Genomic DNA, 16,555 nt, shown 5'->3' on the forward strand with positions numbered 1-16,555 from the left:
AAACCAAATAACAGAAAGCCAAAATATCCGCAATCGGACGAGGATCACGGCAGAAATCTATATATATATATATATATATATATATATATATATATATATATATATATATATATATATATATATATATATATATATATATATATATATATATATATATATATATATATATATATATATATATATATATATATATATATATATATATATATATATATATATATATATATATATATATATATATATATATATATATATATATATTATAAATTCAATTGTTGTCCCTTTTTAGGGTAAACAGTTTAAAGTCAAAATTCTTTATAACAACGTTGATTGTTTCGATATGTTTTGGTTGTTATAGTGAAGTATTGTTATAGAAGACATATTATAACATAACATAAAAATCGATTCCAAAAAAAATTGAATTTTATAGTAAATAATTATTATATAGAAATGTTGTTATAGAGAGGTTTAACTATATATAAATTGGCTCAAGCACCACTATTATTTGAAGAATTAAAAAAGGCAAGATCGGTGCCTTTGGGACCGTTTAAGAACAAAGAAGGCAGACATTTCTAACCATCCTGTTTTGTTTTTTAACAATTACGCCGTATGGTGGCGTAGCCCTATCATTCAACCAACAAAGAGTACAAAAATATGAAGAGGGCCTATATTGTTACCTTGCAAATGAGGCAATGAATACCCCTATTTATTAACTATTTACTGCCCTTATGCATTATATACATAAACAAAAGTGCTCTGTGCAGTTTGGCATACTACCAATCAATAAAAACTCTTCACAAAAATTTATTCTTTCTATGTTTATGCCTTAGTGACACCATCTGGATGTAATCCAATCTGTAAGGTCTAATTGTAGAAGAATGAAGATCATGATGGGAGAAAATAAGAAGTTCTTCATTGTCAATGCTCCATTTTGCTAATGCATCCGCAACTTGATTAGCTTCTCTATAACAATGGTGAATAACACAATTGAGTTGACCGGCAATGTCTTGAATTTGTCTAATAATGCCCTGCATTTTCCAAGGAGGTTTTGATTTACCATTGATCAAATCAACCACAAGCTGGAAATCGCACTCCAGTATAATGTTGTTACAACCATTGTGACTACACCATTCCACCCCCGCTCAGGCTGCACTAGCTTCAGCCATGTTGCTACTTGTTCTGACAATTGAAGAAGCAAACACCATCGTTAGCTTACCCCTGTGACCTCTGCAAATTCCACCAATACCTGAATTTCCTTTCGCGTCTTTGATTCTATCAGTATTAATCTTAAGCCAATATTCAGGAGGTTTATGCCATTTAACAACTACATAATCAATTTTAGGAATGAGTAATAACACCTGTTGTCATATATCTACCCAACTCCCTGCCCATTGCCTATTACACTTAGCCTTTGATATCACCCATTTCAAGTGGGATAAAATCTGGTAATGTATTCTCTTTAAGTAAACTCTAGCATCGCCATATCTTACTAAGCACCTGGCCTTCCATATCTCCCAAAAGATTACCACAGTGTTATCTGAAGAATAGTTTGATGAATAGAGTTATTTGGTTTGATGTCCCACCATCTTTGTATCATAACTTAGATAGGTATATCATCCCATGTAATACCCATCGGTCTCCCAAAGAACTTCCAAGTCTGTTCAGCTACAATACCACTAATAAATTATGATGAAGAGTTTCTCTTTGTGGGTTAACACAACAAAAATATTTGGATACCATACTCAGTCCGAACTTAATAATTATGTCATCAAAAGGTAATTTCCTTTTCAATATTCTCCATAGCATAAAAGATATTTGAAAAGTTAATTGCTTATGCCAAGTTTTCTTCAAGAAGATACAAGAGTCTTTTCTTTGTCTAACTCTATCACAGGCTGAAGATGTAGTAAAGTTACCAGTACTATTAGGCATCCAAACTGGTATATCATAACAACTTTGGTTCCCTATGCCAATAGATCGAATTTGTTCTATAAGGAACTCTGGTAACTGCAACTGATCCACGTCCCATTTATCATCAGTAATAACATCTCTAACAACCTTGACCCTATTAATGTCTCGTCTATGAATGATTTGATCCACAACACCCATTTCAGACCAATTGTCCCACCAAAAACTATTATTTCCAGCATTAATTTTTCATAGTAGTTATTCTTCCACCTTATCTCTGATTTTGAGTAAGTTCTTCCATGCATGAGATTGAAAAATATGAGCATGAACAATAACATGATGATTAGTACAATATTTTGCCATTAAGAAAATTGACCATAAGGATTTGCAGGTTCTGAACCTCCACCACCTCTTCATAGTCAGACTTCCACTAACATCCATAATACTTCTAAACTCTAACCCTCCCTCCTCCTTAGGGTAACATAGATTGGACCATGAACTCCAATGATATTTTTGCTTACCTTCATCTGATCCCCAGAAAAATCTCGCCATATAAGTTTCAAGTTGTTTCAGCACTGTTTTTGGAGGTTCCAATGCTGATAGCAAGTAAATGGGTTGTGATTGCAAAACATGTTTGATGAGTGTAGCTCTGCCACCAACAGACAATAGTTTTCCTTGCCACCCAGTGGTCCTCTTCACATGTTTAGATACTATCTCACTGAAATGCGATATTCTCTTTCTTCCTACATATAATGGGCATCTCAAATATGTTATAGGGAAGTTAGAATTCCTGTAGCCAGTTACTTCTTTAATCCTTTGGATGGCAATGTTGGATGCTTTAGGATCCACCAGAAAGCAGCTCTTTCCTGTATTGATCAGTTGCCCGGAGCACTTCTCATAATTCTGTAATTGATGCATGACTAGTTTTAATGTTCTCTTGCCACCAGAAGAGAAGATTATTACATCATCTGCATATGCAAGATGAGTAACCTGTAGACCACTTTGCACCATGCTAAAGCCCCTGAACTGATGAATATGAGGTAACTGATTAAGCTTAATAGACAAAACCTCTGCCCCTAGAATAAAGAGAGATGTAGACAATGGGTCTCCTTATTTCAAACCTCTAGTAGAATGAAATAATCCTTTCCTGTCCCCATTAATAAGCACAGAGTACCATGCATTTTAAATAGACCTCCAAACTAAATCAATCTAGTTCTCTGAAAATCCAAACTTTCTCAATGCATTCAACAAGAACTTTCAGTTAACCCTATCATAGGCCTTAGCCATATCCAGTTTAATGACAGTGTTTCCTCCAAAATTCTTCTTGCCAATACCTTGGATAATCTTCTGAGCTAATAAAACATTTTCTGTAATGGATCTTCCTTTTAGAAATCCGGTCTGATTGTCAGAAATAATCTTTGGCAATATGGAGTTCAATCTAGAACTCATGATTTTGGAAATTATCTTGTTAGAGTAGTTACGGAGACTAATCGGTCTCATATCATTGAATGAAGAAGGATTCTCAACCTTAGGTAGTAAAATAAGGCATGAGCTGGTAAAGAATCTGCTAAGTTCTGCTCCACCAAAAAATTGCTAGATAAAATCTATCAACTCTCGCTTGATGATATCCCAACAACTTTGGCAGAAAGACCCTCCAAATCCATCTGGTCCTGGAGAACTATTCAGATTTAGATCAAAAACTGCTTTCATAATCTCCTTTTCATCAGGGATGCCACAAAGCCTAATATTATCCTCATGAGTAACCTTCTGATCAATACAATCCAAGTGTTCCAGCTCTAGTTTTCCTTCATCTTTAAACATAGCTAAAAAATATTCCACAGCCTCCCTAGCAATATCTTCATCCCCATTGATCCATTGCCCATCAGATCTTTGGATACTCTATATAGATACCCTTCTTCTTCTTTCGTTGATGATTGGGTGAAAATATTTAATATAGGAATCTCCATCCTCAATCCATTTGATATTTGCCCTCTGCTTGAGGATAGATTCCTCACATTTTAATCATTTTGTATGTTCTGCTTGAGCTTTATGCACTTGAGGTCTGAGGTCTTCAACATCATTATCAATGTATTCTATTTCAAGATTTTGCATTTTATGCTCCCATTCTTTGAATTGATCAAATACATTCCCAATTTGCTCTCTGGACCATTAACTAAGCTTGGTACTAACTTGTTTCAGCTTGAGTTGTAGTCTTCTCGTGCAGTTTTCCCCAACGTCCACATTCCATGCCTCTTGCACAATCGTTTTAAAATTTAGTTGGTCAGTCCAGAAGTTCAAGAATTTAAAATATTTGATAACAGGCTGTTCTAAAGTAGAACACTTCACTAGCATAGGTGTGTGGTCTAACCCTGTGCTTGATAAATGTTCTATATCAAGAAAAGAAAATTTGCGAGTCCAGTGCTGATTAATAAACACTATATCTAGCCTTTTCCAGATTCTTTGATGCCTTCCCCTTGCATTACACCAAGTGAACCTCAAACCTTTGTAACCTGCATCCACCATACCATAATCCTCCATACACGATATAAATTCCCAACTCTTCTCTATTATGTGAGGATTCCCTCCTTTCTTTTCTTCTGGACTCATAATTGCATTGAAATCTTCACATATGCACCAGAGATCATCAATATAGTTCCTGCAGTGTATCAAATTATCCCACAAAGAAACTATTAGATGTTGTTTAGATTTAGTATATACTGTTGTGAACCAGACAACTTCACTGTCATTCTTCCTGGTAATCTTGAGTGTAATTTGTTGCTCATTATTCTCTGCCACTACTGCATCAAATTCAGCTGACCATAAGACCCAGATTTTTCCATTACAATTTGCATAACAGCCTTCGAAACCCAAACCTCTTCTATATTTGTCTATTTGTTCTACTTTAACAAAGGGTTCTTGTATAACTATGATTTGAATTTTATAAAGACCTGTTAAAAATTTTAACCTTTCAAAAGCCCCCCTAGACTTTACTCCTCTAATATTGCAAATGATTGTGCTAATCATTAAGAACATCAGAAGAAACTTCAACACTTTGAGCTGCTTTCCCATAGCCCTTGTGATCGGGCGAGGCTTTATGTTTAAAATTATTTTTTAAATATAAAAATACGTCATTTTTATAAGAAAATCTTTTAGAATAAGACTAAAAAGAAATAATGTCACATAGGATGAAACAAATTTATATGAAAAATCATGAGAAAGACTGAGCTGACAACATATGAAGTTGGGCCGGTCACATCCGGTTATTTACCTAATTGGGCTGCCTCGATATGACATGTTTGGTCCAACCCACTTTACATGAAATCCGATAATATAGGAAAAATGTATATAGCCGCTCTCAAAATAATTGTAAAATATATATTTGTTTTTGTATATTTATACATTATGTATGTTATATATAAAAATTATACAAATTTTATACTCTTGTTCGACTACCAAATATAAATAGTTTCTTGCGCGGGCTAAAAATGAAAACCCCCAATAATATAGAGTTTGAAAGTAAATGTATGAATCATATACAAGAATCCAAGAGTTATATTGTTTCTATTGAAATTGGACACAATGTCCACTTCGTTGTGCCTTGGTGTTTTGATCCTTGCTATTGCACTATCCAGGAGAAAATTAAGCTACAATTATTTTTTTGGTTCATTTTCCGCACTGCGTTCAAAACCTGAAAATTTTTATTCCATTGGCGAACAAATCTGGTTCCAAACCATGGTGAAGAGTTATTTGATACCTATACTGATGGGATATAGTAGGGATCTCATGAAATTAACCGAGGTACGCAAGTTGACCCGAACACTACTGTTATATTTAACTTAGATTCAAAGCTTTTGCCTCATATATACAACTCATATTACCTGATACCCTTTCGCGTCACATACTAATGTAGAATTTTATTACAAAAGGTATATTATATTATCATGAGAGAAAAAGAACTGTATAGATATAAAAGTTTTTCTATTATAGTGATCGCAGGAAGAAGACATTCGTGAAAAAGAAATTCAGGGATTTTTTTTATTATTATTTTTTGGAAAAGAAACTAGGGTGAAATAAAAATTTGTCATTTCTATACATTCCATATTGCTCTACCAAACAAGAAATAATAAAAGACGCATAGATTAACCTTTATTTTCCTTGTAACAAAAAAAAAACTTTAGTTTAGTCGCTTAAATTAACCTTTATTTTCTTTGTTTTTTTCCTGCTTTTATGTAGTCATTTTTTTTCTTTTTTTTTTATTGCAAGTATCTAATTTTCTACTCCTCCATTTACTTAGCATGAACACTACGAGAGTCAAACCACCTAATTTTTAGTGTGAGTTTGGACATAAAATTTATATATTTAAAATTATAAAAAAATATTATAAGTTATAATAATTTAATAATTAAAATAATGTAAAAAGTATTTTAAAAAATCATGGCCAAAATAATATTTTTTTGACTCTCCAATTAGTAGCTCGATTACATTAAATGCAATTAGATATTCTTACGGCATTCCGGTTTCACGTTCTCATTATAACGTATTTCCACTGATCACTCTTTTCTTAGTTGATGATACCATTTCAAAAGTAGAAATGAAATCAGGTAGCCACTCTACGTGCTGCTATTTAAGAATTAGCCATTGCATTATGAATTTTAGTTTTCAGTTTAAAATTTTGGCACAAAAATATCTTGAATTATACTGAAATTATAATTTTTAATTTAAAATTTCAGGATAAAATAAGTACCGACTAATCTCTAAATAGCATCCCCAAAAATGACTATACCTGTAGTTGCCCCCATTTCAAACGTGCCAAACAACACCTCTTGCTTCTTCTTTGACTCACTAGCAAATCTTAAACGTATTTAACTTACTGACCTTCTAAAGAATTATTAGACTATTGATATAATTTAACATGTTAAAAGAGATTGTCATGTATTTTGTTTTTCAAAATAATTAATTCTATTTATACGGATGAAGGGTAGTTCGGTGCACAAAGCATCCCACGTTCAAGTAGGTTCCGGGAACGGCCGCACCTCAAGGGGTGTGATGTAGACAACCAATTCTAATGCAAGTATTAATGGCTGTTTCGACAGCTTGAACCCGTGACATTAAGTTATACGAAAACAACTTTACAGTTACTCCAACTTTATCCGGAATGAAAGCAATGCATACGATGCGTAGAAATTAAGTATTATATTTTGATTGAATATCCATTATTTTGACTTTTGAGGGTTCTGTTGGTCCTTCACAACTGAATTAATGAGGCAATTGGTCCAATATTGGACCATAGCATCATTCGTTTAGGAAATCGCTCCACATTTTAAAAAGGAAAAATGACACTACTGTATAGTCGCTCTTAAAATGATAGCCGGAAAAATATATTTTATATATATTTTTTTGTATATATATATATACATTTTGTATGTTATATACAAATTTTATATACTTTTTCGACTACCAATTGTAAATAGTTTTTGGCGCTGGCTAAAAGTGATAGATATCCCATCTAGAAACTTGCATTTAGGGATTACGTTATTCATAATAACAAGTGGGGTTTCTGCATGACTAACAGTGGATAATGAAAAGGCCATTTGAAACCTGATTCTCCTGTTTTTTTCACGACTAAATCAAATTTGTTTGGCATGCTGTCTTGTTTGGTATGAGAAATAATGGATAATTAATTTTTGGATTAAATTTGAGATGAGTTCATCTTACGTTTGGTCGGGATAAAATTGCAGTATAACTAATCCCGATATTAGTTATTCAGGGATTATGATGTTATTTTTATCCCTATGAAAGAGTGGGATAACAATCCCAGGACAACTAATTATAAGATAACTTGTTTCCCAACCAAACGAATTGTTAAAGACCACAGAGCGACTACCTATCCGGATGAGAAACGTAACTTTGCTATGTTTAAAAACTTTAATTTAAGATCTCTCTCTTAGGGCTCGTTTGGTATGACAGATAAGGGACTATTAATTCCGGCATTAAATTTGAGTTGAATTTATACCATTTTTGGTTGTAATAAAATCATGGTATAACTAATTATGATTTACGGGATTAGTTATTCCGGGATTGTTGTATTTTTATCCTTATGAGAGGGTGAGATAACTAATCTCGAAATAATTAATCGTGCGATAACTTGTTTCCCAACCAACTAACCCCTTATTGAAATCTTTTACAAAATAAGGTACCTACTCAAGGAAATAATTCCATCTTGGTCAAACTCAGGAAGTAATTATAGAATTTGTTATATATTTTAATTAAGATAAAAGGAATAGGGAGAAGAGGCACAACTAAATATTGCAGAAGTTCCTGAAAAGTTATATCACTTCAGAAAACATAAAAGAAATTCTAAACGTTAGAACTTCTCACTTCTCCTTCCCTCCTATTTTTATATTTAAAAAGAGTTTAATCTTCTGTAACTCAGTTAGATTATATACATTTGACTTTTCTTCACTGTTCGTATTTGTCATTGTATTGATAAGTTATGTAAAAACTGATGAATTCCTTCGAACTCGTATCTAATATTATACTTCGCCCCTACAGTAGAAAGTAATGAGCAAAAGCCATATACTAATATTTTATGCATGTGAAACGAACGTTGACAGTCAACAGTTCTCGAAATGGAAAAAAATAAATCATTGTTGGGTAATTAATTCAAAATAATTCATAGAAAAAATCATGAAATCAGAGCAATGATCAAATCCCATCACCTGTCAATATATATTCAATATGCTAGCTATTGCTACTTGGCCTGCACCATTTAATATTCATTGTCAATGTCTCATATCCCACCGCCATTTATGACTATCATGTCAAAATTAAAATCTCATTCATACTCTGATTGCTGTTATATATTAAATATATGTTCGAATAATATGTTTCACTTACTAAGGCTTTATATTATTTGTTGTTTCAAATTTTTTATAATTATAAATTTTTCGGTTTGAAAGATTGTGTTTTACTGTTGTGTACAGTCAAAATCGATTCTCAGTCATAAAGACCGGTCGAGACAATGACGTTTCAATCGAAGGGTATCCACATGACAAGTTCGGACGAATTCCTAAGTAGGGACGTCGAGCTTCGAGCTATAAACGGCAAAACTCGATATCATTATCGAGCCCGTGTCCGAATCGGACTACGGGGCAACACCGATCGATACAGGCCCCGAATATCGATGCCCCAAGGCAGAACCGAGCTCGAACCAAGACTGGGGGTTCGATCTAACACCGAGCTCGAGCCAGTGCCAAGCTCGCAGACAAGAGCCGTTACAACCGCACCGAGAAAGAGAATCTTGGCGAGAATCAAGGAAGAGACAAACCATCATGGGTCCTCCACTATATGTATATTTTATTATGTTGTTATAGATAAAGCAGTGATCCTCTACTATAAAAAGGGGATAGACTGCAATAGAGGCAGGCTCTCCAAGATACATTAAGATTTCATTGTGCTTGTTTTTCTAACTCATTTCAGTCTTCCCGTCCATCATTACCATTTTATAGCAAAAATACATATATTGTCATGTTATATCAAAGGAATTCGCATACCCTTAGAACCATATCTAAATTTAACGTTATCCGATTTTTTCGGGTAAACAGTTTGGCGCCCACCGTGGGGCTAAGGGTAACAGTGATTATTTGATATAAATCTACAGTACACTCCAGCTTACAACTTCAAAATGGCTCTACCTATCGACCTCAAAGCCGGCCTTCAAGATGAAACCAACAACTTGGCGCCCAGGGCTGGAAGGCTACCTGACGACGGCAACAAGGCTCGAATCGAAGAACCCGAAATTCGAGCTGAAGTACCATTGGATATCAATTCACAAATAGCTCTAGAAGTGAATCAGCGTTCTGAACCGGAAAGAAGCGTTCAGGGCGGTGCTCGACCCATAGCCCGAGACACCTACAACACGAGGGAAATAGGGGTCAGCTTGCGTATGATTTTCGAAATGTTACAAGCCCAACAAATAGCGATAGCTCAGTTGCAGAGCCGAACTCATATGCAAAGCGGGCCGAACTCCAATCCGCTTCTTCGAGAAGTCACCCCCAGAACGGAGTCCGCCGTAGTGAAATCAAACGAGCAGGAATCGGGGACCGCTCCTAAAATTGCTAAATTACTCGAGGAACTCACAAAACGAGTCAAAGCCAACGACAAAAAAGTGGAAACGTATAACGCTAAGGTCGATCAAATCCTGGGGGCTCTGCAAATGATAAAAGGGCTCGATTCGAAAAAAATCATACAAAAGCCTTTTCCCTCGAGCGCGGCCCCAAAACCAATCCCCAAAAAATTCCATATGCCCGAAATTCCCAAATATAACGGTACAATCGATCCTAATGAACACGTCACCTCCTACACATGTGCCATCAAAGGCAACAATTTGGAGGATGATGAGATCGAATCTGTGTTGTTGAAAAAGATCGGGGAGACCCTCGCAAAGGGAGCAATGATCCGATATCACAACTTACCACCAAATTCCATTGATTCTTTTGCCATGTTAGCAGATTCGTTCGTAAAAGCACATGCTGGTGCCATAAAGGTTGCAACAAGGAAATCAGATCTCTTCAAAGTAAAACAAAGGGGTAACGAAATGCTGAGAAAATTCGTATCCCGATTTCAAATGGAACGTATGGACTTGCCACCAGTCACAAATGATTGGGCCGTACAAGCTTTCACCCAAGGACTGAACGAGCTAAGTTCGACAGCATCACATCGGCTGAAATAAAATTTGATCGAGTACCCAGCAATAACATGGGCAGATGTACACAACCGATACCAATCAAAAATCAGGGTTGAAGATGATCAATTGGGAGCTCCTTATGGGCCCGTAAGTCAGAACCACACAACCACTAAAAATCAGAGGGAAATCAACAGTGAACAAAGGTCGAACAGAGACCGATACCAAACGTATGACATAGATCGGATGAACAATGGTTCAGCACGTGATGCGGTTCGGAACAACCGAAGGACTGATCGGGGACAAAATTCTCAGGGACTTATGAGCAAGAGCGGCTTTGATAAATATGCCGATCCTATAGAAGACCCTCGATTATCGGAGTATAACTTCAACATTGGTACATCCGCCATCATATCGGACATCGGACGTATAAAAGACACCAGGTGGACTTGACCCATGCAGACTGATCCTGCCCAAAGGTATCCTAAATAAATGTGCGAATATCATGGCACCCATGGCCACAGAACGGAAGATTGCAGGCAACTAAGAGAGGAAGTGGCCCGCTTATTTAACAAAGGACACCTTCGGGAATTTCTGAGTGACAGGGCGAAGAACTATTTTAGGAATAAGGAATTCGGCAAGCAAAACAAGCCAGAAGAACCACAACACGCCATTCACATGATCATCGGCAGCGTCGATGCCCCTTAGGGACCGATCCTTAAACACACTAAAACATCGATTGTGAGGGAAAAACGATCTCGAACTCAAGATTATACACCCATATGGACTTTGTCCTTCAGTGATGAAGATACAGAGGGAATCATCCAACCCCATAACAATGCACTGGTAATATCCGTACTCATGAATAAAACTAAGATTAAGCGTGTGTTAATTGATCCAGGTAGCTCGGCCAATATCATCAAATCGAGGGTCGTAGAACAGCTCGGCCTGCAAGATCAGGTCGTACCGGCAACTCTGGTTCTAAACGAATTCAATATGGCATGTGAAACCACCAAAGGAGAGATTACCCTACCAATAAACGTGGCTGGAACCATCCAGGAAACAAAGTTTCACGTGATCGAAGGTGATATGAGATATAACGCCCTTTTCAGAAGACCGTGGATCCACAGCATGAGAGCCGTACCCTCAACCCTACACCAGGTCCTCAAATTCCCAACATCGGGAGGTGTCAAAATAGTGTACGGAGAACAACCGGCCGCAAAGGAAATGTTCTCCGTCGAAGAAGCAAAATCAATATCCTCATCTTCGCCGATAAAAGGATCAGGTTCAGAAGGAGACACAATCGGAGAGCAGAGCGCCAAATAGCAATCACAGACATCGGCTTCGACCCAGCCAGGTAAGCAGAACATTGAAGAAGATGATTATGACCGATGGATCCCTCGATCCTTCGTAACCCCCGATGATTTCGATGCCACCAAATCAACAATTGATGAACTAGAGCAAATCATACTGATCGAACACTGGCCCGAACGAAAGGTATACCTGGGAACGGGTTTGAGCCCCGAACTCAGGAAGAAACTCATTCAATTTCTTATCAATAACATCGAATGTTTTTCCTGGTCCCATTTAGATATAACAGGGATCCCGCCGGATATAACAGTGCACCAGCTAAGCTTGAACCCTAGGTTCAGACCGGTGAAGCAAAAAAGAAGGGCCCTGTTCGAGGAAAAGCATGCATTCATAAAGGACGAGGTAACTAAACTTCTCAAGATAGGGTCCATTCGGGAGGTAAAATACCCCGAATGGTTAGCCAATGTGGTTGTAGTACCTAAAAAAGGAAACAAACTTAGAATGTGTGTGGACTATAAGGATTTGAACAAAGCATGCCCTAAAGATTCCTTTCCACTGCCCAACATCGATCGCATGATCGATGCCACGGCCGGCCATGAGATCCTCACCTTTCTCGACGCCTATTCCGGGTATAATCAAATTCAGATGAACCCGGACGCCCGGGAAAAGACTTCATTTGTGACCCGACATGGAACATATTGTTATAACGTAATTCCCTTCGGGCTAAAAAATGCAGGAGCTACTTATCAACGCCTAGTAAACAGAATGTTCGAAGAACAAATAGGTAAAACAATGGAAGTCTATATTGATGACATGCTAGTTAAGTCCCTGCGCGCAGAGGACCATTTGGCCCATTTGCAGGACACGTTCGAGATTCTGAGAAAATACAACATGAAGCTCAACCCCGAAAAATGTGCTTTCGGGGTCGGTTCGGGCAAGTTCCTCGGCTTCATGGTGTCAAATCGGGGAATTGAGATCAACCCCGACAAAATCAAGGCCATCGTGGACAGCGTGAAAGCTGTACAAAGGTTAATGGGAAGAATTGTAGCCTTAGGCCGGTTCATTTTAAGATCATCAAATCGAAGTCACAAATTTTTCTCCCTACTCAAAAAGAAGAACGGCTTCGCCTGGACACCGGAATGCCAACAAGCGTTACAGGATTTGAAACGATATCTATAGAGCCCACCACTGCTTCACACTCCAAAAACTGACGAAAAACTATACTTGTACTTGGCCGTATCGGAAGTCGCCGTAAGCAGTGTCCTAGTTCGAGAAGATTAAGGTACGCAATTTCCCGTTTATACATAAGTCGGACCTTAGGAGAAGCGGAAACTAGGTATCCGCACTTAGAAAAATTGGCACTTGCGCTGGTAAGCGCATCTAGAAAGTTAAGTCGGTACTTTCAATGTCACCCCATAAGCGTATTAACCACCTGCCCACTCCGTAATATTTTACATAGGCCCGAACTATCAGGCCGATTGGCCAAATGGGCCATCGAACTCGGTGGGTATGATATCGAATATCAACCCTGTACGGCCATCAAGTCTTAAATTTTGGCAGACTTCGTGGCCGACTTCACGCCAACCCTCATACCCGAAGTCGAAAAGGAGCTCCTTTTGAAATCAGGTATATCTTCCGGAGTATGGATCCTTTTTACGGACGGTGCTTCGAATATAAAGGGGTCCGGGTTAGGCATAGTTTTGAAACCCCCCACGGGTAACATTATTAGGCAAGCTATTAAAACTATCAGATTAACTAACAACGAGGCCGAGTATGAAGCCATGATTGCAGGTCTCGAACTAGCTAGAAACTTGGGAGCAGAAGACATTGAGGTGCATTGTGACTCTTTGCTGGTGGTGAGTCAAGTAAACAAAACCTTCGAAGTCCGAGAAGGTAGGATGCAAATGTATTTGGACAAACTGCTTATCACTTTACACCATTTCAAACAATGGACCTTACGGCATGTTCCACGAGAACGGAATAATGAGGCCGATGCTCTTGCAAATTTGGGATCGTCGTTCGAGGTAGATGATTTGAGCTCGGGGACTGAAGTTTAACTTTCAAGATCGGTAATCGAAGATGGGCACGCCGAAATAAATTCTACTAGCTTAACCTGGGATTGGAGAAATAAGTATATTGAATACTTAAGAAACGGAAAGCTCCCTTCAGACCCTAAAGATTCCAGGGCCCTACGGACTAAAGCTGTTCCATTCACGTTGGCTGCGGACGGAATACTATATCGAAGAACATTCGATGGACCGATGGCGGTATGCGTGGGTCTGGGAGATACCAATTACATCCTCCGGGAAGTACACGAGGGCACTTGTGGTAATCACTCCGGTGCCGACACATTAGTTTGAAAAATGATGAGAGCGGGGTATTATTGGATCGATATGGGCAAGGATGCGAAAGAATTTGTTCGTAAATGTGACAAATATCAAAGGTTTGCGCCAATGATCCATCAACCCGGAGAGCAACTTCACTCGGTCCTGTCCCCATGGCCATTCATGAAATAGGGAATGGACATCGTCGACCCTCTGCCATCGACCCCAGGTAAAGCCAAATTTATTTTATTTATGACTGACTATTTTTCTAAATGGGTTGAAGCGCAGGCGTTCGAGAAAATAAGAGAGAAAGAAGTTATAGAATTTATTTGGAATCATATCTTATGCCGATTCGGGATACCCGCCGAAATAGTGTGCGACAATGGGAAGCAATTCGTTGGCAGCAAAATCACAAAATTCTTCGAAGATCACAAAATAAGGAGGATATTATCAACACCATACCACCCTAGTGGGAACGGTCAGGCCGAATCAACGAACAAGACTATTCTTCAAAACCTGAAGAAGAGATTGAATGACGTGAAGGGAAAATTGAGAGAAATCCTGCCCGAAGTCCTTTGGGCATACCGAACAACGTCAAAATCCAGTACGGGGGCGACCCCATTCTCCTTAGTATATGGTTCCGAAGCATTAATACCAGTCGAAGTCGGTGAACCTAGTCCTAGATTTCAATTCATGACGGAAGAATCAAATAGCGAGGCTATGAACACCAGCCTTGAATTATCGGACGAAGGACGAGAAGCTGCCCTCATCCGATTGGCCGCTCAAAAGCAACGAATCGAAAGGTATTATAATCGAAGAACTAAACTTCGCCATTTCAAGCCCGGGGACTTAGTGTTAAGAAAAGTCACCATCAATACTGGGAATCCAAACGAAGGAAAATTAGGACCAAATTGGGAAGGACCATACCAGGTGCTCGAGAACGTTGGAAAAGGATCATACAGGCTCGGCATCATAAACGGCAAACAGCTATCAAGCAGTTGGAATGTATCACATCTAAAACGGTACTACTACTAAGGTATGACCTTTCCATATTCATCTAACTAACCCATGCAAAAGTTCGGACAAGAGCTGAAGAAGATCTCTCGCTTAAAAGCACGCGTTGCACTCTTTTTCCCTTAGACCAGTTTTCTCCCAAATGGGTTTTTCGGCAAGGTTTTTAATAAGGCAACCGTTGATCGTGCTGCACTTTTGACAATATCCGAGGCCTCTTTCCAATCGACCTCGAATACCGGGGGGCATCAGGGCCCTCAAATACATTGAGTTCAGATGCAAGAAAGTCATCTCACAACAATAGGGTTCCAACAGGAAATATTATAAGAGCCAAATGGTCAAAATGAACCATGCTCATATAGATTGGCCCAAACATAAACACATGTGCAATGACTTGAGATTTATTGTGCAACCAGAATTAAGCCTACATGCTACTTTCATTCCGAGTTCGAAACATTCACTCGACCATTATGCCTAAGGGCTACTTACATTACTTCGAGTTCGAATCATTCACTCGACTAAGCCTACGGGCTATTTTTATTTCGAGTTTGAGCAAACATTTACTCGACCATTGCGCCTACGGGCCACATTATCTCGAGTTCGAAACATTCACTCGACCATTACGCCTACGGGCTACTTACATTACTTCGAGTTTGAATCATTGACTCGACTAAGCCTACGGGCTATCTTTATTTCGAGTTCGAGCAAACATTCACTCGACCATTGCGCCTAGTGAGTGTTTGCTTAAACTCGAAATAACAGTATCCCGTAGGCTTAATAGTTGAGTCAATGATTCGAACTCGAAGTAATGTAAGTAGCCTGTAGGCGTAATGGTCGAGTGAATGTTTCGAACTCGAGATAATGTGGCCCGTAGGCGCAATGGTCGAGTGAGTGTTTGCTCGAACTCGAAATAAAGATAGCCCGTAGGCTTAGTCGAGTGAATGATTCAAACTCGAAGTAATGTAAGTAGCCCGTAGGCGTAATGGTCGAGTGAATGTTTCGAACTCGAGATAATGTGGCCCGTAGGCACAATGGTCGAGTGAATGTTTGCTCGAACTCGAAATAAAGATAGCCCGTAGGCTTAGTCGAGTGAATGATTCAAACTCGAAGTAATGCAAGTAGCCCGTAGGCGTGATGGTCGAGTGAATGTTTTGAACTCAAGATAATGTGGCCCGTAGGCGCAATGGTCGAGTGAATGTTTGCTCGAACTCGAAATAAAAATAGCCCGTAGGCTTAGTCGAGTGAATGATTCGAACTCAAAGTAATGTAAGTAGCTCTTAGGCATAATGGTCGAGTGAATATTTCGAACTCGAGATAATGT

At 38.3% G+C, this 16,555-nt stretch overlaps 2 protein-coding genes across 2 annotated transcripts; both read right to left on the reverse strand.

Moving 5' to 3' along the window:
• Window positions 1–2,163: 2,163 nt before the first annotated feature.
• Window positions 2,164–3,726, reverse strand: LOC142167967 (uncharacterized). Its single transcript, XM_075228611.1, has 3 exons — window positions 3,557–3,726; window positions 3,172–3,343; window positions 2,164–2,931 (listed from the first exon to the last, which is right to left on the reverse strand). Exons 1-3 carry the CDS (start codon window positions 3,724–3,726, stop codon window positions 2,164–2,166), a joined length of 1,110 nt encoding a protein of 369 aa, XP_075084712.1.
• A 348-nt stretch (window positions 3,727–4,074) lies between these two features.
• LOC142167968 (uncharacterized) lies at window positions 4,075–4,974 on the reverse strand. The gene has a single exon (XM_075228612.1). It carries the CDS (start codon window positions 4,972–4,974, stop codon window positions 4,075–4,077), a length of 900 nt encoding a protein of 299 aa, XP_075084713.1.
• Between the last annotated feature and the right edge of the window lie 11,581 nt (window positions 4,975–16,555).

This window comes from Nicotiana tabacum, chromosome 13, assembly GCF_000715075.1.
Source record: "Nicotiana tabacum cultivar K326 chromosome 13, ASM71507v2, whole genome shotgun sequence".
NCBI classification, from domain to species: Eukaryota; Viridiplantae; Streptophyta; class Magnoliopsida; order Solanales; family Solanaceae; genus Nicotiana; species Nicotiana tabacum.

What these genes read in the sequence shown, in the direction of transcription:
- LOC142167967 (XM_075228611.1), bottom strand. Translation starts at nt 3,726, where the DNA reads ATGTTTAAAGATGAAGGAAAACTAGAGCTGGAACACTTGGATTGTATT. An exon ending in GGACCAGATGGATTTGGAGG is followed by an intron (nt 3,344 to 3,556) that starts GTCTTTCTGCCA and finishes CATGAGTTCTAG; the next exon opens with ATTGAACTCCATATTGCCAA. An exon ending in TGGCTAAGGCCTATGATAGG is followed by an intron (nt 2,932 to 3,171) that starts GTTAACTGAAAG and finishes CATATTCATCAG; the next exon opens with TTCAGGGGCTTTAGCATGGT.
- LOC142167968 (XM_075228612.1), bottom strand. Translation starts at nt 4,974, where the DNA reads ATGGGAAAGCAGCTCAAAGTGTTGAAGTTTCTTCTGATGTTCTTAATG.